Below are 25,148 nucleotides of genomic sequence, written 5' to 3' on the forward strand. Positions count from 1 at the left end.
AAAAAGGACTTACTTTCACGACTTACTTTCACAGCGATCTCCGGTAAAATATATTGGACAGATGCACTTTCTCGAATCATTCAAAGGAACACATGTACCACCATTCTCACAAATGTCGTTCAGAATACATTCGTGAACTGAACAGAAAGACGAATGAAGAGTGGGAGAAGAGGATATAAAAAAATTTGGGGAGGAATTAAAAGGTTCTATGACATCAATTCCATCTCATTCTAAATACATATCTATTATTGGGTAGTTTTACTTGAAAAATACGAATTTGCCATCGGTTCCTGTGTACGACGAACCGATGTTGAGTTATTCCATGAAAATGAACTTCAACGGGAACGCCCACTTAAATTTTCGAAAGAGTCGATCGATCGACCTGTCAATCCTTGTGACGTAATGGAAGGAAGGCTTTCGCAGCTGTGCAGCCGGACCCCTAGTTATTGTACACGTTCCTCGTGTAGTTGCTGTTTCGACCAAGCTCATCCTTAACAGATTTTTTTTATAGATTTTTATCTGGTTTTGATCATGGCTGCAGCATCATCATGAGCTGCGTCTGATTCTTCAGACTTTGAAGATTCAGAATCTGAATATTATTCTAGCAATTCAATTTATTTACTTTGAATCCACACGTGCAACCACAATAGGCACTTCACGCTCCAAACGTCAACAACACTCGGCAGCTTCCTTCCCTGACGTCATAATGGTCACGTGATATACGAAACCAAATCGGGCTGAATTTTTGTGGGCGGGGCGAATTTGGTAAAATTTTCAATTTAAAACTGCCTTTGAACCTGATGTGTGATGTTTTCGGGTAAAATTTTGATTGAATCGTAATTTAGTAACCACTAAGCTAACGAATAAATCAGCATCTTTGCTGTATTTCATGGGACCTTTAAGTACAAGTGAAAGAAAATCGTATGAGACATGAGAAAGGGTCAAGAGGAGAAGACGAGATGAAATTGGAGTAGAGATCGAGGTAGGGAGAAAAACAAAGAGGAGAGAAAGGGGGAGACAGAGGGAAACAGGAAAGACATGAGGTAGATGGGTGTTAAGATAAAGTATGAGAAAGAAAGACAGAGTGCGTAATGTGAGACCATAGAACAACATATAAATCATTAATTATGAGAGCAAAAAATGCTGAATTAAAGATCACAAAAGGCGTACGTCGGAGTTACATGAAACAAAATACAATTAGATTAATTATCATTAAAGTTTTTATCAATACAGTTAATACATTATTCCCTTTTAATTTATTTTGAAAGCAAAACTGTCTTTAATTTGTATTATCGACAATTGCGATACCCTTCTAAACGAAATTTGAGCGTACAGTGTACTGATGTTGCAAATTCTGCGGATCGAACTCCTCCCTCATTTGCGGTCGAGTGCACATGGGATTAGGTATCCACTTGGGTTTGGTTAAGGAGGTGCAAAACGTATTTTTCTCTTCTTCCTACTGCGTATAAAGTCTTTACCGATTATCATTATCATTATTTACTCTTACTATAATTATTATTAATTTTATACTTATTCATTAATTTGTCACCTATTTCACAAAACTCCCCAGCGATATACTGCGAGTCGGTCGTACATACTGCCATCATGTTGTCATCTGCCACGCTGCACGAGCAGTTATTCATGCAGGGACTCGGATTGCAAGGGTCCTCTGCACAGAAATAAAAGAAAAATCACTGTTGAATTGTCATGGCAACAATTTATGATTTCTTACCAAGACTATCAATTTTCTTAAGAAATAGTGATGTGACTCTGATCCCCTTTATATTATCTGCCATATCCGTGCTTTATTTTCTTCTTTCACTCCTTATTAATTTCTCCTCGTTTCATTTTTTCTTCACTTTATGAGAAAGAAAAATAATATAAAAGACCTGATTAGCAATGACGTCATGAAATCAAAAGTTTAATCATAACTCCGTATTTTTACGGATTTTCAACAAACATGTACGAAAATGTTTTTCCTTCTAATTTTTCTGATTTTATTAAAGGACAAGTCTATCCCCAAAAGTAGATTCGAGTAAAGAAAAGAGAAAAATACAACAAGCGTAACACTGACAATACATCAAAATTGAACGTAAATGAGGGAACTTATGATATCACTCACTATGTCTATTGTATTTTTTTTCACGTTGTCTTGTGAAACAAAACTTTATCCCCCCGAACATGTGGCATTACCAGTGTTATAAAATTTGTATGGTTCAGTAAAGTTGGTCCTTAATATCAAATTGGTGAAATTGAAAAGTTGCATAATAAAAAAAAGAAATAGTGAGTGATGGACATCATCGACTCTCTCGCTTGCATGTCACTGAGTTGTGCGAATTACTGTTTTGTGAAAATAAGCGAAACTTTTAAGTCATGACTTTTTTGTTTTACATCCGAGTTTGATATTTCCAGTGTTATGCCCTTTTGATTTGTCTCTATTTATTCAAATCAACATTTTCTGGGGTCGACTTGACCTTTAAAGGGTATGTGACGCCGGTAGCCATAATAATAGCCTCACCTCAAGTCCTAAACTACTAATATCTGACCAGGTCCATCACCCATCATGTAACAGTTCAAGACAAAGGTCTGAGCAGTGCAGTCTTGCAGACATAGACCCACTTGAATGATGACACACTTATTCGCTGTACTCATATCCCAGTACATTCATGTCGCAATAAACACGTTGCCACGAAGCAAAACGTGTATTTTTCCTTTAAAAAAACAGTCCATTTTCTCTGCAAAAACATCTTATTCTTACACATTATGATAATGACTGTTACCTACCGTTTTCACAGAGTTGTCCTATGACACCGTCAGGGCAGTAACAGGTAAACCTACCGATTTCATCCATGCAAGTAGCTCCATTGTCACAAGGATTTGAATAGCACTCGTTAATATCTGTGTGAGGGAACATCTCAAGGGTTAAACACAATATTTCTACGTTTATTATTTTCATCTTCAAAATTCTTTTTCCAATATATCCCTAACTTGCTTCCTCTCCCCCACATATTTGCGCAGCTCTTTCTCACTGTATTCCCTTTACTTCATCTCCGCTCATCAGCCATGCTGTATTGCTCTTGAAACCAATATACGGAATGGAGGAGGAGGGGGGGGGGGGGGTAACATGCGTTTTCAGTTATAGGACCAAAGCTAAGGAATCACCTGTCTATCCAAATACACTATCTTCCATCAATAGAAAAAAAGGTCCGAATTGAAACTTATGTGTCATCTCTCATTAACAATTTTATAGCGTATTGTATTCAGAATTTAAATTTCTATTCTATTTCTAGATTTTCTATTTTGTATTCATGTGTATATCTTATTTCTTGAAGAGTCATGAGCACCCAAAGGTGGATATGTTCGTAATATAAATCGCCACTATTAATATTATCACCATCATTACAATAATAACAATTATTATTATTATTAGTAGTAGTAGTAGCAGCAGGAGTAAGAGTAGTAGTAGTCATGGTAGTAGTAGTAGTAGTAGCAGTAGTAGTAGTAGTAGCAGCAGTAGTAGTAGTAGTAGTAGTTGTAGTAGTAGTAGTAGTAGTAGTAGTAGTAGAAGTAGTAGTAATAGTTGTAGTAGTAGTAGCATTCAGAAGTTATTCCTGAGTATTTCATCCACACCTTATCTTTGCAAATTGAAATTAAATCCTTAGAAACTAAATTTTCTGCGATTACTATCTTTCTGCAATTATTATGTTTCTTAAAAAAATTTCCCTATTTCAGTTTTTTACCAAGATAAAGGAAATAAGTGATTAATTTGAGAGTTGTTTTATAAGGATTACATTTTTATGCTTGGAGCGAGAATAAACTAAGACCTGTATCTGTCAAGATATTATCAAGTAGGGGTTTTCGGTTTTGGACATCTTAGGCAGCGTATGCAGACATATAATTATGGCACTTACGGTAATCCCTGTTATCATTTAATCTTTTTCTTTCTATCGAGTATTTTTTAAGAGCACCGGCGTGATGATACCATATTTTGGCGGCTCATGATAAAAATACCACTTCCAAAATTCGGTATCGGTCCATGGGGTCTGAGATATGACCTGATGAATACACAATGAAGTCAATGTATCATTGGCCTGGTCCATAACTTTTAGAACCACGCCAGTAATACATTGATTTCAATAAGGCTAATTATGTATTCATGAGGTCATATATTGTGGCCCCATGGACCGATTCTCACAAAAAATTGGATCGTGGGGGGGGGGGGAGGGGTTCATTATGCTCTACCAATATATGGTATAAAAAGCGCTGAAATACTAAAAGTTAAAATTTATGACGTCACACTTCGATACTCTATACTTGATATCAAAATCTAACGTAGTTTAACACAAAGTCTTTTCTTAACCACTGGCGTAAATTCAAGCAGTTAACAAATTGTTCAGGGTGGGGGTGAACTATTGTACTACCCCTTCCCCCTGAATACTATGAAGTCATTTATTTTCGTCTATGTTCTTAAAAGTTTATGTTTATAAATTAAATTTCCAAGAGGAAATTAACTTTTTGAACTCCCTGGTCTGATTTACAAGGGGTAGTGAGCTTCCATATTAATTAAGGTAAATTAATTGAATAAAATGATTGGATTAAAAAATCGGAAATATATCGGTTGATCTGATTATTACTGCTTACATCAATGGAGTGAAAGTAAACATATGGTCCCGTTCAAAAAGTTGTGATAATAACAAATGAACAATTACCATGACATTTACTATCAGCCTATAAGATTGAAGGATTTCAGTAGCTTTTAACTGTTACTGTGAATTTTCATTGTAATACGTTTTATAAAAACTGATCCCTGGCGATGCCCTCCTTTAAAATCAGATGTATTCATCATGATATAAACTAGTATATTTCTTAAAGGTCATATTGGTGGCTCAGTGGTAGAGCGCCCGCCTCATGAACGGGAGGTCGTGTGTTCGATCCCTGGCCGAGTCATACCAAAGACTTTTAAAAATGGACCTTCTGTCTTCTTACTTGGCGCTCAGCATTAATACTAGAGAAGGGCAATAATAACTTACTATGTAAGGTAGTGCCCGCTGGAAGAGCAGTCTCATGATTGAGGTGGCTACCCTGGGTAAATAAAACGTTATTATTTATTATTATTGTCTAAAAAAAAAGAGAAAAGAAAACGTTTACCGATTTCACAATTGACACCTGTCCAGCCAGGAATGCAGATGCAATAAAAAAGATTTCTTCCATCGAAACATTGTCCATTGATACATGGGTCCGATATGCACTCGTCGATATCTTTTGAAGATAATAAATGAACAATCCAATTAAACAGAATAGATAAAATAACAGAATAAACAGTATGCTCAGTGCTCATAGCGCTCATCAATATCCTAATACGATAAATGCACAAACATAACAAAAACAGCTTTTGCTGAATAGGTCTTGCCGTGTTGAATAAATGAAATGAAATTCGCAGTCTCAGTGTAGCTTGGACGGTGCTGATTTTTTTGTGAAAACCAGTGATCGTTAAGAACCCATAACCTAAAGGGAAACTTACTTTTTTTCCATACCGTGTTCACTATGTGCAACCTCTAACACACATATCTTAAAATGTGTATGAATTAACATAATTAAAGAATATCATGTTGTGTAGAACTCACTGCTAATTTCTTCGATAACTTGAAACAAATCACGCGTTTTTTTGTTTAATTACTCATAAAGTCATATCATTTTACTTTCAAAATATCAACAACCAAATAGCGCAATAGCCCGAAAGACAGAATTAAGAGAACCTATATTAACAACCATTTGAAGGCAATATTACTTGTTCCTAAAAACTATGAGAAATTTAAATCCCATTATCATGCGTGACTTTCCGAATCCTTAATTCCCAGATTATGACTTTACAGTAGGGGAAGGCGGGGTAAGTTGTGACACTTTTTTCATTTTGCATGTTAGAATTGATATGACTAGTACTATTGTAGAAATAAGTACCTTGCCTTTAAATTTGATTCTTGGGAAATGTTTTTCATCTACATATAACTTTCTATCCCCACACTTAAAGTCATCGTGACCTTTGAAAAAACCGATGTCAAATGGCTCAATTTGCCCCATATATGGGGTAAGTTGTGCCACCGTCTGGGGTAAGTTGAGCCACAAAAACTACGTACAAAATGTATGGGGGGAGAACCAGCATGTCAATTTTTTGTTTAAAGTCTTTTCACTTGCTAATTATCTATAAATACTAACATCCTTTGAAAGGAAAAGAGCAGTCATGTAAATTTGCTCCTTTCAGCCTGCATTTCAATCGATTTTTATGGTTTGTTTGTTTTTTAAGATACATTACCTTAAGAATTACCATGGCTCAACTTGCCCCATGCTGTTTGACTCAACTTACCCCAGTCCGAACTTAGTGCGATAATTTTCTATCCCCACATTTATTATGCATCCATCATATAAAAGACTATGACAAGAATGAAGATCCATACCTGGACTAACAATGTTGTTATCAGATCTTTACTATATTTAAAGACGTGTGTGAGTGTAAAGCTCTTATCTACTTCACACTCTTTTTTTACTTTTTTGGCTGAAATTCATACTTTTCCCTCTAAAAAACTACTTTTTGTTTCAAAGTGGAAAACAATGTGGTGGGGTTATGCTATGGGTCATCAATACATGACACCACCACAATGTCTGACTAATTCATTATTGGCCTGGGGCTGGTGGCTCAACTTGCCCCTATGCTCAACTTACCCCTCCTTCTCCTACATATTTATACATGTAGTTAAGGTGCAATTAAAAGACACTGGATGCATGATATAGTAAACAGTGGAGATTTCTTTCCACCTCTCAACCTGACTTATCACCAAGAATGACAAAACAAGGTCAACATTATTTTCTTACCTTCCTGACAGCGATCCCCTGTGAAGCCATATGCGCATATGCAAGTAAATCCGTTTATTTTATCGATACACGAAGCTTCGTTCAGACATGGATGTGAAGAACACTCGTCAAAATCTGCGTTAAAAGAATTATGATAGAATTTCTTTAGCTTTCGGTAAAAGTGGCATATCCAGTATCTTTAAGGGGAGGGGTGGGACGACAAGGCTTCCGGTTTCTCGCAAATTTTCTGACGAATCCCGCCCTCAAAAATGGATGAGAATTGTTTAATTATTGTATGTTGTCTTTTTCAAAATATTCACACTTTCCGGGGGGGGGGTCTCACATCCTTAGTTTATTCTGGTTTAGTAATTAGTCCATTACATTTTTTAAATCGCAACTAGACAAATAAAATCAAATGAAATTAACATCACAGAGATACGTAGAATTTTACTTTAGATATTAATATACCCTAACGTAACCATTGGAATTTATTAATTTTTTAATGGAAAGAGAGGAAACTGGCCCAAATTAATTTAGAGTCATTATAGGACACGAACGGGCTTATAGATATATAAACAAATGCAACTAGTGAAATGTGAAGTTTCTTTAGCATCAAATCAAAGGCTCTTAGTATAGGATACAAGTAATTTATTTTATACTTAAGTATATCTAATAAGATTCTGCTTTCTTTTATTTTCTTACTTATGTCACAGTTTACACCGATCCATCCAGGTTGACAGGTGCAATGATACATATTGGCCCCATCTAGGCAAACACCATTGGTACAGGGATTCGACGTACAGAAGTCTAAAATTAAACAGACAAATCAGAGACAATGGTATTTTAGGGCATCATTAGGGTGACGCAAGAGGGGGAAGATGAGGGCATTTTATCAAATGAGTAAAAACAAATGTAAAAAAAAGAAACACGAACGATATCAAAAAGAGAGGTTGGGGACGTGTAATTCTGGAATCATGACCCCATACTGATTTTAAAAAAATATTAAATTACCATCAAAAAGACATGCAAAATACTTGTACAAACACAATATTACAGAATAGGATTGTATACAGATGTTAAGGAGTTGATTTATATTACCTTCTGCACAACGCTGACCTAGGAAACCGGCTGAGCAGTTACAGGTGAATGCATCTATCCCATCGTTACAAGTACCTCCGTTAAGACAAGGATCAGACGCACACTCATTGATATCTGTGTGATAATACCGTTAGGTTTAAATACAGCTTGGGAAAATATTATCATACAACATTCCTCCTAACGTCAATTCATTTCCCAGGCTGTACATGTATAGGGGAAGGCGGGGTAAGTTGAGCATAGGGGAAAGTTGAGCCACCACCCCCAGGCCCATAATGAATGAATCAGACATTGTGGTGGTGTCATGTATTGATGACCCATTACATAACCCTTAACCCAACCACATTGTTTTCAACTTTGAAACAAAAAGTAATTTTATAGAGGGACAAATACAGGTTTTAGACAAAAAAGTATATAAAAAGGTGTGAAATAGATCAGTTCTTTTTACCTACACACGTCTTTAAATATAATAAAGAAATAAGAACAATATTGTTAATCCAGGTTTGGATGCTCATTCATGTCATAGTCTTTTACATGATGGATGCATAAGAAATGTGTGGATGTGAAAATATCGCATGAAGTTAGGACTGGGGTAATTTGAGCCAGCCAACAAGGAGCAAGTAGAGCCATGGTAATGTATAATAATAAAAAAGAACTTAAAAAGCCATTGATATGCAGGCAGAAAGGAGCAACTTCACATGACAATTCTTTTACTTATCATGCTTATAGAGGATGTTAGTATTTATAGAGAATTAGCAAGTGAAAAGACTTAAAATAAAAAAATGACATGCTGGTCCTTCCTGCATACATTTTGTACATAGTCTTTGTGGCTCAACTTACCCCCAAAAGATGGCATAACTGACCCACAGATGGGGCAAGTTGAGTCCTTTGACATCATTTTTTAAAGGTCACAGTGACTTTCAGTGTGGGGTAGAAAGTTATATGTAGGTGAAAAATATTGCCCAAGAATCAAATTTAAAGGCAAAATACTAATTTCTACAATATTATTAGTCGTATCAATTCTAACATGCAAAATGCAAAAAGTGTCACAACTTACCCCGCCTTCCCCTACAGTATGCAACATGAACACAGAATTTGAGTACACAAAGAACGTTAAACATGTACAAAATCGTGTATGTACAAAGTTAAGAAGTTGAGGTCTATGTTCTTCAAAGTAATTAGAAGGTAGCAGAAATGCTAGTCTCGAATGATTCTATCAATCTTCTACAGAAACATGCAGGAGCGGATCTTGGATTTTCCAAAGGGGGGGGGGGCACATTACCCCGTGGAGAAATTTGACAAGTAAAAAAAAGTCCTCATTTTGAAAGGGGGGAGGCACATTGGTTTTTTAACGCCATTTTTACAGTACAAATTTTGATTGTACCTCTCAAGGGGGGAGGGGGGGGGGGGGCTAGAGCCGGCTGTGCCCCCCCCCCTCCCCGTGATCCACCAAACCTATAGACGTTATGCATTTACGTCACCTCGCCACCATCTTAATGGTCACATCGGCCGACACATTCTCAATTTTTAAATTTTGCTGATTCATAAATAATAATAAATATTGCTGATTGACACAAAATGAATGAGTATGACTGACAATCTAACACTGATTCAAGGGAGAATAACTACTGAACTTCCTTTTTTTCTACATTGGGAAGATATATCACCATTTTGGAGCTTTTTTTCTTACTGACAGAAAAACTTGGGCCATTTTACTTTCTCAAGTGATGAACTTGATCCTGTCAGGTGTAGTCTTCATACATGTTGATTTATTTTCAAAATGAGCCTGTCGAAGTACCCTTTTCTGGTCAGATATGTAATGTCAGACACATATCCTATCTACTAGTTGTAAACATTAATCCTCGAATTTTATCCTATTTTTTATGATTTTTTATTGCCCCTTTAACACAAATGTTTTGGGTCCGTGAACCCTACATGTAGAGACTTGAGCCATTGCCTAGCATATGTTGGTGGAGGGCGCTATTAGATTGTGACGTCGGTATGCATTATTATACAGTAAATACAAGTGAAAATACAGTAAATACAAGTGAAAATAACTATTTTCTCAGTTTTTATTATGGGTTGTGATAATCTTTGTTCAAAAAATATTATCATAATGTATATTTCATTTGTTATAATGCTGTATACATTTACTTCACTTTACTTTGTACATTTTATTTATTACCCTTGTATGCATGAAAAATGTGATATTATCTGAATAAAGGCTAAAAAGCATTAAAAACTGCATAATGTCAATTTAAGGCCTGCGCACACCCTTCGACTGGTCCACGATCCGATTTTGGAACAAACCGCATTTTGCTTTCATTCTGAAAATTGTGAATGAAAAGTATATTTCTATTTTAGATTAAAATCAACTGTAAAAATACAATATTTGATGATTGCAAGCCTTTATAAAGGCCAAATTGGTTTCGAATCATAGCAAATCGTACGATTAATGTGATATCATTACGACTAGATATTCATTTCGCTCTTATTCTTATAGGGATGGTGGCCTTATCACAAATTTGAACATATGTATTTGCACGATGATTTTCAACTTAAAACAGCATGATGCTCGATGTCTGAACATCAGCATCAAATTTCACTATGTCTTCTAGTATACCGCAGACCAAGTGTGGGTAGCCTTTATAATTTTTTCCTTTATAGAAAGACTTTATTAAAAATCGGACACAAAACAGCTCATTCACTCTACATAAAAAATCATAAAGCAAGTGTGTTTATAACAGCTGTTCGTGTATAACATATTCTAACAATAAAATAAACTCATAGTTTTTTAATTAAGAATCTGCTCAAATTCATAATAACGTTTGGAAATAGTATGAAAAGAACTGAAAGATAACTGATCTCGATTATATCAACTTGTCCAGAATATGAAACATTAGGCCTGCTGATCAGCATGGCTTGCGATGAAGGGGAATAGTCTGCAGGCACAGACCCTGCTTGAAACTTTGATCAAAAGTGGGTCTTCATACAAGGAAATATAAAACTTGCTTCTTCAATTTGGACCTTACTGCACATGTCATCATGGTCATAGCAAGCTTGCATTTTGATCTTTTCTCATGTGAAGGGATTTTACAGCAGACTAATATGGGAATATGCCTACGTACCTGTTTGACACCGTTGGCCAGTAAACCCCACCAAACAAGTACACGAGAAAGCGTTGTTTCCATCCGTGCAGGAGGCTTCATTTAAGCAAGGATAAGATTCACATTCATTGATCTCTTTAGAAGGAAAAAAAAGTCGAGACAAAGTCAGAAAGTCAGGATCCTGGGTAAAAAGTATCATGTTCTTCCAAATATTTGAAAATTTTCACGAAGTGGGAAGTCGTGATTGGTTTACGGTTCCGCCTAATTTAAAGCATATACGAACCTCTATAGCACCACTTCAAATCCTCGACTACCAAGAGCTGACCAGTTTCCTTACCCATAATCCAACATTCCGAGCAGAACAGTCTTGAAATATAGGCCCACTTAAATAACACATAAATTCACTACTTAATACATTCATCCTGCAATAGAGTACCGTAGTGTGACATTAATTGCCATGGTGCCATGGCGGGCTGGTTCTAAACAGAGTCGCAGGTGACGATCGTCTGTACATAATTGTATTTGCAAATGACTTTACGATGCAAGCGATCAAATTCCGATCACAGCCATTTTCTCCTATAAGAAGCAGACGCTTTCATTGGGCGGGTTCATTTGTTTAGAACCAGACCGCCATGACACCATGGCAACTGTGGGACATCATCACTTCGGTACTCTCTTATAACAGGTATGTAACTAAGAAGCAAAAAATGTTTCCTCCAAGGCGAATGAAACTATAAGCTGATTTATTTTCTGTATTGTCAATTGTTATCCGAGAATGTATAGTTCGAGACTAGCTATTTTATAACACAGAGTCGATTGAAGACGACATAAAGTGTTGGCTATTTCGTCCCTCTTTTAAGTAAGCATTCAATATCTTTAAAGTAAAAAAAAAATACTATAAGTATGAATGACATTAAGAAAATATTTTAAACCTAGGGATATGTAGACCAGATGAAAAATTGAATGAAAGTCATCATCCTGCTAATTACCCATTATTTATAAGTCTTGTTCAAAGTAAGATGGAAATGCACTTTGACCATTTTCTTTGTTACGCATCAATGCAATGCTTGCTAAAGCGTAGTCAGGATATTTTGATCGGTGACAAGATTCACTCCCTGAGAAATCATATAGGGTCACCAATGCACCCACCCCCTCTTTGGTGCTGCCCCCTGACTGCTGTGGGATCCAAGACTGCAGTGTTGCAGTCTTGCTAACCCATTCGTGTCAACGCGAGTTCTATTGATAATATCCTAGGGTGCATGGAAAGGATGGGGGGGGGGGGCAAGAAGTGTATGTTTTCGTGTATTTTGTGTATGTCAAGTATGAGTAGCGTGGGTCTGAGTCTATTATGGCCCTTATTTTGAAGTCTGGTTTCAGTAAGGACATGGTCTAACTCTATATATTTAAACTAGGGAAACTTTAAGAAAAGTCACAATTTTTTTTCATTATATGTTCATATTTACTGTATTCCCCCGATTTTTTTTTGTGGAAAAACCTATATTATTATTCTCAGACAGTTATGAATGGTTTGAGCGTAAAGTGAGCTGATAATTGGATATCCATAGTCAGTAGCGTACCTAGGATTTTCCACAGGGGTGGGGGGTGCAAAATCGTCCGCATAAAATTTGACCCCAAAAATAACCCCCACAAATAAAGGATTTCGAGCCAGAAAAAAATTGACAAGCCCCCCAAAAAAGGTCCGCAACAGGATATAAAGGACATTTCACAGCAGAAAAAAATTGCCAAGCAAATAAAAGACAAATAAAAAATAAGGTCTTCAACTTTTCGTCAGGGGGGCAGGGATAAGTCCCTTGCATGGGTTGTGACTCGTCAGGGGGGCAGACTGCCCCCCCGTAGGTACGCTAGTGTCCATAGTTAAACCACAAGTGTATTATGTGTCTTTTTTGGAGAGAGAATGTTTATGAATGCGCGGGTTTTATTTTAAAACTACGAATGAATAAGTATGAAAGATTATACAAACCTTCCTCACAGCGTAGACCAATAATTCCAGGAGGACATTCGCAGGTATATGCATTTATTTCATCCTTACACGTCCCTCCATTCATGCAAGGATCTGGTATACAATCGTTGATATCTGCGGGAACATGGTGTAAAAAAACACGAACAAAAGTAACATTAATCTCGTAAAAATAATTATCGTTTGTATCATTCAGAAATGGAGATTACCTAGCTTCATCCAAGGAATGAAGGGAAATGAATTAAAGGAATGCCATGGAATGGTTCTAAAAGAAGGCAGGAGCTGAGACGAAGGGGGGGGGGGCGCTGACCACACAAGAAACATAGGTGGTCATCTCATATTTCACGTTTTCGTACACGTTTATATGAAGAAAAAAAAACATCCCAGGCCCATTACGGTTCCGCGGCTCCTGGAGTAAATCCTACAAATCAGTTGTTGTATTTTATTGTATATTTTATTTCACTTTGGTAAGATAAAAGCTTGCTCAGGCCTTCTTTGCACGCAGCATTTACCCTCGCATGCATTAAGTACATTCACATGCATGGTTTCGTGGGTCTTGCGTATGCAATTTTCAAAGTAAAGGCTCCTTTATTTGTTCCTAAATCGCCTATTCTTCAAAGATTAACATGGTTTTTGTCTAATTTTGATTTTGCTATCGCTCCATAACCTAATTTTTTTATGAATGAATTGAAATAATGCGAATCTCATATATTACACTTTCACTTTATTCTTAAACATTATTTGCCTCATTTTCATTTTCATGGAAACTGCATTACTAAACATCTTTTAGAATGATGCTTGAAATTATTTTTTTTTGTAATGAAATCGTATTTGGTAAATATGTACATATAAGCTATATTTCAAAGCATTCAGGTATTCGAATCTAGCATAAAGTATTAATTCTATCATATCGTCATTGAAGATACCATCTCAAATTTCCATTTTCTGGAGGCTAATGCGCATGCCTTTCACATAGCTGCGGTAAGAGTAGGAAAAGTATCACATAGGCATGCATTGTCGACAAATTCCCAGTTAACATGGGTAAAGTGGATAAAAGTTGAGCACATATCAAGCTGGAATGAATACTGATTTTGTTTTTATGATAGCTCTACAATTAAGATAACCATAAATACTCACTTGTCTCGCAGATGAAACCTGTAATACCTTCTGGGCAGTTGCAAGTAAACGAGTCTAGCCCATCATCACAAGAACCACCATTCAGACAAGGATTGGGTAAACAGTCATTAATGTCTGAAGAGATAGAGAAATATGATAAATATATAATAACCATTATAAAAATGATAATTATTATAATTACGATAACAAAAATAATGATAATAATACTTTCTTACCTAGCGCTTAACACTTACTTTATCAAAAGTCTCTATCCGCTCTACAATAATGCTGTATAATTATTAGCAGAAGTTATGTTGTTCAAGGGATAATCAGGGCCTGGTACCCATTTTCGTCACATGGGTTGACTGGAACACATCATGGATCAATTTCCTGCTGAAGGACATTACGCCATGGCTGGGCTTCGAACCCACGACCCCCTGTTTCAAGGGCAGGAGACGAATCGACTGGGCACGAAACATTGGTTTCTTACAATCTTGGCCAAGAACTATCAAACATGTGAATAACTGTAATCACCTGATCAATGACAACTGAGTGTGGTTAATTTATTCTACTTTGACCCCCAGGCGGCCATACTCATGATCAATCTGAGTCAAATGAAGTACAAAATGGAATACCATGACATACACTTATATGTCCTGTGTCGCATGCCACAATTTGGTAATAATGATGATGATCATAATAATAAAGATAATAATAATAGTAATAATAATGATGATAATAATAATAATGATAATACTAAAGTAAAAATAATAGGCAAAGATATTCATATAGCGCTTAATAAACATTATTTCCATGCACTTGATATATGAACAAAAGTTGTATAGATAAATAATAATTATGAAGGTAGAATGACCATTGGGTGACATAGAAAAATAAAACATAAATGAAATCAAAATAAAATTTAACGCGTGGCACACACATATATACTATCATGATATAAATCATTATCCCCTATCTATATATTTCTTTGGGGAGGGGGGTATATCCCTACTACCCCGGATCGACACCGATGGCGTCAAAGCCTGCCCTAAAAAGGATATTTCCGTTATTTCCATACGAGTGAGCGTAGCGACCAATCAAGGCAATTTGCTAATTCCATTAGCCATATTAGCGCATCTTAACATCAATGTATCACGCAACACATAAGTGATCAATATGACATACTGTAGAGCAATTCCATGAAGTGATCAACCTTTATGTATGTTTGACCCCCATTTTCCTCAAGTCTTACTTCACTTCATAAACTGACCAAGTCATGGTTCTTTCAGAACATTACAGGCTGTCAAAATAACAAGAAATAAGAGACAGAAAATTTCCTGAAGGTCCCACACATAGGGGCTCGGACGTACATATTCTATGGACTTGCACTGTAGCAATTGAAATGGTTACACTTCTTAATTCCGAAGGTTCGTAATTCCGAAGGTTCTTTATTCCGAAGGTTCGTAATTCCGAAACACGTAAATCGCCTATACCTCGATGTTCGTTAATCCGAAAACGTAAAAGGGTTCGTTAATCCGAACATTTGTGGCGTTATTCCGAAGGTTCGATAATCCGGAAACGAAATAAGGTTCGATGTTCCGAAGGTTTGTTAATCCGAAAACGAAAAAAGGTTCGTTGTTCCGAAGGTTCGTTGGTCCGAAAACGAAATAAGGTTTGTTGATCATTTAGTTTTTGGACTAACGAACCTTCGGAATTATGAACCTCATTTCTTTTTCGGATTAACGAACCTTCGGAATTACGAACCGTCGGAAATACGAACCTTTGGAATACCCGAACCTTCGGAATATCTGTACCTTCGGAATAACGAAGCTTCGAAATTACGAATGTATGCGAATTGAAATGTGTGTTGCATTAACAAATCACAGACATCGTGTATACCTGTTTGGCAGTGCTGACCCGTATAACCTCTAGGACAGAGGCATATAACCGTATTTACCCCATCTTTACACGTGCCCCCATTATCACAAGAATCTGGTAAACAATCATCGATATCTTAGAAAGAGAGAGAAAAAAAAAGATTCTGTTAATATAGTGGGTATCGATAAAAAGTTTACAACTTGAATATCCCTCAGAAATTGGAAAAAGAAATATTACATGGGAATCATATATATACGCACATAATATATTCTTGGGCTTTGGTCTCATCTGCCAGTTAAAAGTAAATAATGTGACAGGCTCTTACGGTTAAGTGAACTTCATTTCAAATAAACATTTATTTTCCTCCATTTTACATATTTCTTCATTTCTGTTAACAAGAATTCACATGAAATCAATTTCCATCAAGAATATAAATATTTACAACTTATGTGTACAGAGGAAGGCGTAGGTCCCTAGAAGCACATGCTTGTGGCGGGATACGCCTGCGGACATATAAATATAAACAATACACAAAATACGATACAAAGATAAGAAGGGCTAGGAAAAGAGAAGAGAAGGGAAGAAAACGGGAAGACGGAGAGAGGGAGATTGAAAAAAATAATGCCGCAACAGTTGCATATTATTCATGTTAACTTAAGATCAAAAGGAATATAAGGCATAAGGATATTAAAGCATAGGATGGTAAAATCATTTTTTAAATATTGAATTTTAAGCTAGTTGCTGACAAGGATTTTTTACGTAGTCCGGAAGATCATTCCATATTTTCGGGCAAGAATAACGGATGTTGTGTTGAAAGATAATCTGTGTTTAGGAATATATATTTGGTCATTTGTTCGGGTATCAAAATGATGTATATTTGATACATGCGTAAAGAAATTACGAGAATTTTCTGGAATTTGAGAATTGAAACACCTTTACATAAAATTACATTGCTGAAGTTCATTGATGTCGTTAAATTTCAGCAGTTTCTGGGAATGAAATACAGATTTCGTGTCTGTTGGTGGTAAGATGTCGTTCTCAGAAATTATACGCACAATCTTATTTTGAAGGGAACATAATTCTTTAAGATGGGTTTTGTATGTGTTAGCCCAGACCAAATTACAATAATGAAAATATGGCAGGATTAGAGAGCAATATAATGCACGTAAGAACGGTTTTCGAAGATAAAAGCTTAGGCGATATATAATTCCGATATTTTTCGCTACCTTGTTTTCAATTTCATTTATGTGATGTGACCAAGTTGAATTACTGTCAATAATAATACCAAGAAATTTTGTATTTTCAACTCTGGGAATAGTCCATTTTGGCAACGCTCGCAGAAATGATGATATTCACAATGTGTAAACAAGGAAAGGCGAAACATTTCTTACATCTCTCATATTCTTTAGTCAGTGAAAATACATTGTAAATTTATAAGAACAACTTTGCTAGCCAACTGAGAATATATACATAAAGAAATAAACTTCACCAAAATTGTAATTACTATAGATATGGTGATTAAATTGATTGTTTTTATCATTTTCGTTACCATCATTATTGTTATCATTATTAATATTATCAAGGGTTGCAGCGCTATTATTTTCTTCAAAGTCATCATTATTGTTTTTATCATTATTATCAGTAATATTAATTGGTTTCGCTTACTTTCATCACAGTCGTCGCCGGTCCATCCATCTAAACAGATACAAAAGTAGAAATCTATCCCATGATGACATTCGCTATTGCCAGCACATGGATCCGAGTGGCATTCATCTACGTCTGTAAAATATTTTTGTATAAATTAGCTGAGTTAATTTGAGGAAGTAAAAACACTGTGAACTGTAGACACTGAAATCTTGTTCAACTTACGCCATGGTCTAACTCATTGCTAATTAAATGGGCAGCCAAACGTGTCAAAGTTGGATTTAAATTATATTTCCTATCTATTCTGTGATCCTTCTCAATTCGTTGATGGTGAAGATAGCTATCTTATTCATCCTTCACAGATAATTAAGAAAAGTTTGTGAGTCAAGTGAGCTGTTTACATTGAGTCTCTACTGTTCGAGATTAATGTCACAATCGGCTGTCCATTGTTTTTCCACAACTTTAGACAAGAGTTTAATTAAATCAAACCAGACTTCAGAATACGGGTCACTGTGAACACTAGCTGTCACTGTACAGGTAGCCACAGTGTGTAAATATCTTCACACTGCGTAAATTTGAGCATTTTAACAGTGTGTGAACACACTCTCTGCAGAGGCATCCACAGTGTGCAATTATCTTCACACTGTTAAAATTCGAGCATTCTAATAGTGCGAATCACATCTTCATATATATACCACTGAATAAACACACTCTGAACACACTCTCTGCAGAGGCATCAACAGTGTGTAATTATCTTCACACGTTTTATTTACTCAGGACACTGCAGTCAGGAAACTGCTCAAACAGCGTGCACTGCACTGTATGAATGATTCAATAAACTGTAAAGAAGATGCTGTATTTAATTGTATCATCCCTTGATTTTCTGTACACTGAATGATTATACAAATAATGTACGTAAGCGCTTGCGTGCAGGGCCGAATAATGTGCGAGAAGAGCCAATGGATATACCGCACCGAGGACCAAGTGTGGTATATCCATTTGGCGAGTCGAGCACAGAGTTCATTATTTGGGTCCTCTTTGCACAAGAATGCGTGTTTTGTTTCTTTTATGTTACTGAGTTGCCCCCGAATGCTGCATTTGATTTTAATTCTAGATAATTCTGGATAATTCCAGACCTCGCACTATCCTGCACTCTGACGTCAGAGAGCGGGATAGTGCATTTTGGATGCAATATTGCAATTCGCTGAATATCATGTGATCAGATTTGGACCAATCGGATTGCAGCACATTCTTGCGAGTTGTATAATAAAAACTAACATACCGCCATCACAGAGCTCCCCTGTATAGCCAGCATCACAATCGCAGAAGAAAGTATTTACTCCATCCGTACACGTCCCTCCATTAGCACAAGGATTCGGAACGCAATCCTCAATATCTGTAGAATCAGGTAAATACATCCGCCAAGTTGTCATTAAGATATATAAAAAAAAAAACAGATGGAAATGGCTAAAATAAATTGTCATAGCAGCCACCTGGATCAAGGGGGAACATTCGCTTTCTTCAACACATCAACATTTCATTTTATATCCCTTTAAGATTGGTGTATTGAGAGTGCACACAAGGAGAAAAGGAATAGTTTACTACGAAAAACGTTTGCCATGAAATATTTCATTTTCCCTGCTGACGTCACGCATAGTCCATTTTTTCCCTAGGGAAAAGGTCACCTATATCCTTTTTTTTTTACATCCCCCTACCTCGCGATTCGCGACCTGTGCGGCGCGATGCGAGCAGAGCTCTGCTCAGCCAAACGGTACTCTCCACTGCATGCCACGGGAAACTTTCGGCGAGCTGCACTAACCAGGTGCCCTCGCTGAACAGACGATCCATAAGCCAAGACTCATTTTCTCAACTTAATTCTGGACGATTGTTCTTTATCGATATAAAACAAATATACAATGACCCATTCTCGGAACAGGCTAAAACTATTCGCACTCAGGAACATGACATAGTACTATTCTCCCTCGGGCCGATAACCCTCGGGAAGAATAGTACTATGTGATGTTCCTTCGATGCGAAATTAGCCAGATCCTCGGGTGTCATTCTATAGTGTTGACAAAAGTCATCTTGGGGAAGAAATATAATATTACTGGGAAAGTAAATTGAAGTTGTTATGTAATCACTGAAGCATTATTACCTATAGTACAATTAAAGCCTGTCCATCCTTCATAACACATACAGAAGTAGAGACCTGGCACATTGAAGCACTTGCCATTTTCCCCGCAAGGGTTTGAAATACATTCGTCAGTATCTATGTTTAAAAACGAGAAAATAATATAATCATAGTATATTTCCCGTTATTAACGTGCTCTTTCCTTACTCGTCATGGTGATGAAAGCTATCTTATATATATATATCCTTCCGTAACAGTTAAAAATGATTTGAGAGAAAAATGAGCTGATATATTGAAATTGTACTGATATAGACACTTTCGGCTATACTTAGACCATAACTTTAAACCTGAGTTTGAATTAAATCTGACTTCAGATCTGACGGACCATACATTTTTACTTCGATGTCAAAGTATTGGTGTTGGTTCAACACGACAACACTAATGGGTGCTATTCCAACACCTTTTTACATACACTCTTTGATAAGTTCCATCTCTAGGGTGTAATTTTAACATTATGTGGGTCTCTACAGGGACACCAATTGGTATCATGTTTAACACTATAACTTTTGTAGTGTAGGTGCAGTAGGTCAATGGGATCTCCACAGTCAAGCCACAACTTTAAATCAGGGTTTCATTTAAACCCAAGTTCAGAATACAGGCCATAATATCCACCCATATAATTCTGCGTACTTACCAGTTTCCCCCAAGATGACAGATCCGATGCTTTTTAACTTCGTTTCCGGCTTCGTTGACACCAGCGAGTGACTTTACACTTATTCCATACGAAGAGCCTGAATGCAGATCTTCGATTGTGACCTCGGTAACGGTACTGTTGACTTTTACTATGATATCGGTTGGGAAGACTTCAACCTAAACAATCAATGTACAATGAATACTAAGATTAAGTTTGTCTGGTCATGGGAGAACTTACTTTAGTGCAGGAAAAGAATGCCTACATATTTCTAACATCAATATCAACGGCATTATCAACATTTTATTTGGAGGGGGTGCAAGCAATCTCACATTTTTGTTAGTTGTTTGAGTTAGAACATATAAAAATAATGTGATATAATAGAAAGAAAGATAAAAAATGTAATCAACCCTGTTTCCGCTTCTGTATATTGTAACTCCCGTAGGAACTCGGCAGAACAGCGTTTTGCTGGTAAACGCCAAGTTGGTACATAACCAAATACCTGGGAAAATTTCACGTCTATAGGTTAATCAGTCATAATAGTGGCCGACCTTAGAGACGACATATATTTCTCTCGGGTCTTTTTATCAAAGAGGAGAGGAAGATTCGAAGTCACAACCTTGCGATTAGGAGTCCAATGCTCTAATGCTCTAATCACTGGACCACACGACCTGATAATGTCAATGTTATACAGTCAGATAATTATGAGGGAATTGTCATATCATCTATGATTGCCTGTTGACACCAATTTCGATATTTAATGACCCCAAAATGAAAACAATATACACGAACCTGATACGAGTGGACAATTGGTGGGGAATCGCCAGTCCCTTGTGCAGGTGGATCCCATGCTATGGTCAGCGTGGTTGGTGTGTAGCTCACTACCCTAACATTTTCTGGAGGAAGGGGAACTGAAAATATTGATAGTGATGAGAGCAATAAATCTATTCTAATACTTGATCACTTTCCTCATATCTCTCTCGAAATAATAACAATACTAATAGTTACATTTATATAGCTCTTGATAATTAATTTTTCCATGCCCTTTACATTTTTATTGTTACTACCCCGGTCATCTGATCCTGGCATGCCCGATCGCAATGTATGAGCTTTCCCCATTTCCTATCATAGCTATGGAGCATTCCAGCAAGAGATCCAAGATTCCATTGCTAGGCAGACTATAGCATTTCGCCTCCCTTTAAATCCTGGGTGAAGTGCGGCAAAGCGTGGATTGACGCCGTGCAAAAGGACGCTTATTATAGGCCGCGATGATATTCAAACTCCCGACCCAGTCAGAACCACTACCCACTCACACCCTCACAGTAAAAAAGAACACACAAAAATGCACAAGTGAATGAGCATCATTGATTATATTATCATGCACATAAAATATATGAAGTGCGCAGTATATGGTTACAAAACAACGAAACATTCAATAGATAGCAATCTACCTTTATAGCAAGGGGGGGGGGGGGCTTTATGATACCCAACTATTGAGATCTATTATTTGCATGGTAGTCCGGCAGCCCAGGAGATTTATTCAACCGAAAGCCGGACAAGCAAATGACCCCATAGCTGGATGGCATGGACCCTGAAGTTTACAAAAATGCATTGCTGCCGGGTTCTATCCGTGGTCTTCCATCCGAAATGACGTAATATATGACGTCACTACAAAATGACCCTATTTCACCATTTTTCAGACATTCTACACATAGCATGTGGTCATGGGAGAATATCTCAGTCAAACCATGCTTGTTTTGTATGAAACTTTCAAAATATATTGTTCACGTAATGCACAAGCGATATGCAAAGTTTCACAAACAGAAATTATTGTTTACATATGCAAATTACGTAATGAAATTTGCATATCATTAGTATCGGAGATTTCTTGCTTCAAAAATTGTCGAAAATCGATTCAGAAATTTATTTCCTTTTTAGTGTATTTTCTTTGATATATTTCCTCTCAAACATAATATAATTCGCTTCATCTATATCTCTAATTTTAGAAATTATATGTCGGTAATTGGAAATGACGTAATAGACTGTGATTTCAGCCCCCTTTTCAATATGGTGCGCACATAGAAATCGTGCGTTTTGGGCCTATTTTCACCATATGGCTAAGGTGTGCGAACGATATGCCTACTTTATTGATGTTTCCTGCATTTTGCATGATATTAAATCTTCCAAACAACATATTTTCATCTTTATTATATCTCTGTTGATAAAGAAATGATTTCAGCAAAGATTGATTGCCCACTGGGCAGTCTATAGGCTACGTTTTCAGCCTACTTTTCAACAACGAACCTATGCCATGTATGACTGCATCGTTGTAGTCGAGTCGGATATGGGGGATCCTGTGTACCATCAAAATATTTTTCACTCACCGTTTTTGTATTTGCCTGAAGTGTCTAGTTAATGAATCTTGATGTTCCCTTTGCAAAATCGTGTCCCATGGGGTTCAAAATTGATATCTTTGGCGGCCCTTTTGGATTTTTTAATGAAAAGTAATTATTTTCATATTTTTGCACAGAGTGTGACAATGGGACAATCTTAAATGACTACGCATCTCACTATGATTCGGATAGTAGAAATCGATTGAATTCGTTTTTTGGACAGCTACTATATTTTGAAATAAAATTTATCCCGAAATTGGCATGATTTGGTAAAAAATGTGCATGTGCATTGATTTCTATCTGAAATAGGGTCATTTTGTAGTGACGTCATGTATTACGTCATTTCGGAGGGAAGACCACGGATAGAAACCGGCAGCAATGCATTTTTTTAAACTTCAGGGTCCATGCCATCCAGCTATGGGGTCATTTGCTTGTCCGGCTTTCGGTTGAATAAATCTTCTTGGCTGCCGGACTATATGGAGAACACTTGCGTCCAGCTGAGAAAGTGTGCGTGTGTGAGGGGGTGGGGGAGGGCTTAAGGAAAAGAAAAGGGATGAAATATGTTGGTAATTTGTGAATATTTTGTAAATATGTGTCACAAAATTAGATTTTATATTAAAGAAGGTCGGTTTTTTGTTGTTCCTTTTAACAGTTTTTTCCCATACGTCATGTCCGGCCTCCTCAAATTTGTTGGTTTGTTCATTACGCTGCTGCGGGAGATTATTATTTATCACGCAGCATCGAGGGAATTTCTTAGTGCTAAAATCATCTTTCAGCGCCGTAAATCAATCTGAAATCTTACTTGTGGTGACCCATTTTTCTTGTCCGGTCATTCCATCTACTCCGAGCACCATTCTGTAAGTTTCACCAGGTGTGAGACCATAAATGGCCCAAGTCGAATGAGGATCATTAACGGAGCGGACGCTAGGATTTGATCTGTCACCGACTGTAAAGTTCAGGTAATGGATAACGTTGCTTTGCAGAGGCTCGAATTCACACTCCAAAGAGTCACTGGTCAGTTTCCGCAAGAAGATGTCCCCAGGCTGCGCACCACCTGATCGAATAAAAGAAAATGAAATAACGCAGAAAATCGTGTTGGCTGCGAGACAACAATCTGGTGTGATCAAAATGTGGGACTCACATTATTTATTACATTATTATTATTGTCAGGCAAGGGAGTGGTGAGGAAGGGGCACATACAACCAGGGCATCTACAAGATGTAGTTCCTATAAGGTTCTATGGACATTTTTACCTGGAAAGTTTCACGTGCCTCTTTCTCAAGTTATGGAATTATTACCAATCCTATAAGATGAGGTTTGCGAACACATCATAATTATGATGTTTCACGAGGTGGTAGGGAGAGTCTGTTCATATAAAGGAGCGCCTCGAGCACCTAGCAAGGTGTATACGTGCGCTATACAAATCTTACATTACTTTGATTTTGTTGATACATCACATTCGACAACTGGGGGTGTTTCATGAAAGTATGTCAGCACTGACTACATTGTCGGTGCTGACTATTTCAGTGGAATTCTTGCTTTTGATTGGCTGAGAAGCTCTGGCCTCTGACTGTTACTATGGTAAGTGTCGGAGAAAGACATCATACAGTGCTGACAACTTTCATGAAACGGTCCCCAGATTACGACAAAGTCCTGCTCCTTTCTATAACATTAATTACTTTGCACTACAGTATGACCACAATGTCATCAAGCACGTATTATTGTCCGGTTACTCACCAGTTCTGCCATACAGAGTGCTCTCAGCCAGAATTGTACTAAATTGTATGTAACCATCCTCGTCATCAACTGCTGATAAAACATTAATCACGTACAGAGTATTCGTTTCGAGTCCTGAAATCGTCGAGGTGGTTGCATCACTTCCGACATCCATTGACGCGCTTGCTGAGAGCACCGTGCGGTATCGGATTTGATAGAAGTGCTCCACGGAAGGTGAAGGTGTCGGGTGATCCCAGGCAACCCGAAGTGAGGACAATGTGGTGTATTCATCCAGAATTCTGACGTTCTCTGGAGCAAAGGGTACTGTGAAGGTGTAAAATACATGTACTGTAAAAAAAACTGCACCGGTGTTAATTTAACCTCAGCCTGGTATCTATATCGGTCCACACCATAGAGGTTCTGAAACAACACCTGTTAAAAATCAAACCGATATTGGTTTAAGACTAATTAGTGCTGCTTAATGCCACTTTGGTGTTATCCTAACGCCATGCAAACCGGTGTTGTTTTAACTCCTTTCTTACATGGACCGATA

General features: G+C 37.1%; 2 protein-coding genes across 2 annotated transcripts in view; both read right to left on the reverse strand.

The window, feature by feature from the left end:
* LOC121429907 (fibropellin-1-like) lies at nt 1–19,097 on the reverse strand. Its single transcript, XM_041627171.1, has 13 exons — nt 18,947–19,097; nt 17,686–17,799; nt 16,042–16,155; nt 14,164–14,277; nt 13,030–13,143; nt 11,070–11,183; nt 7,945–8,058; nt 7,549–7,653; nt 6,868–6,981; nt 5,149–5,259; nt 2,785–2,898; nt 1,550–1,669; nt 1–137 (listed from the first exon to the last, which is right to left on the reverse strand). Exons 1-13 carry the CDS (start codon nt 19,095–19,097, stop codon nt 16–18), a joined length of 1,521 nt encoding a protein of 506 aa, XP_041483105.1. The 3' UTR covers nt 1–15.
* LOC121409633 (tenascin-R-like) overlaps nt 16,020–25,148 on the reverse strand; it is a 17,243-nt gene continuing 8,114 nt past the window's right edge. Inside the window, exons 3-10 of the mRNA XM_041601542.1 lie at nt 24,617–24,919; nt 23,682–23,933; nt 21,279–21,397; nt 20,490–20,665; nt 19,820–19,933; nt 18,947–19,060; nt 17,686–17,799; nt 16,020–16,155 (exon numbers count right to left, since the gene is read on the reverse strand). Coding sequence (XP_041457476.1) covers nt 19,933; nt 20,490–20,665; nt 21,279–21,397; nt 23,682–23,933; nt 24,617–24,919 — 851 coding nt within the window. The 3' untranslated portion in view covers nt 16,020–16,155; nt 17,686–17,799; nt 18,947–19,060; nt 19,820–19,932. The remainder of the gene's footprint in view (nt 16,156–17,685; nt 17,800–18,946; nt 19,061–19,819; nt 19,934–20,489; nt 20,666–21,278; nt 21,398–23,681; nt 23,934–24,616; nt 24,920–25,148) is intronic.

This window comes from Lytechinus variegatus, chromosome 1 (genome assembly GCF_018143015.1).
Source record: "Lytechinus variegatus isolate NC3 chromosome 1, Lvar_3.0, whole genome shotgun sequence".
NCBI classification, from domain to species: Eukaryota; Metazoa; Echinodermata; class Echinoidea; order Temnopleuroida; family Toxopneustidae; genus Lytechinus; species Lytechinus variegatus.

Excerpts from the sequence above, each read along its gene's own strand:
- LOC121429907 (XM_041627171.1), bottom strand. The coding sequence starts at position 19,097 with ATGACAACTTGGCGGATGTATTTACCTGATTCTACAGATATTGAGGAT. Across the intron at positions 17,800-18,946 it reads AGGGGAGCTCTGTGATGGCG|ACGTAGATGAATGCCACTCG; the intron begins GTATGTTAGTTT and ends AATATTTTACAG. Across the intron at positions 8,059-11,069 it reads TGGCCAACGGTGTCAAACAG|ATATCAATGAGTGTGCGTCT; the intron begins GTACGTAGGCAT and ends ATTATCACACAG.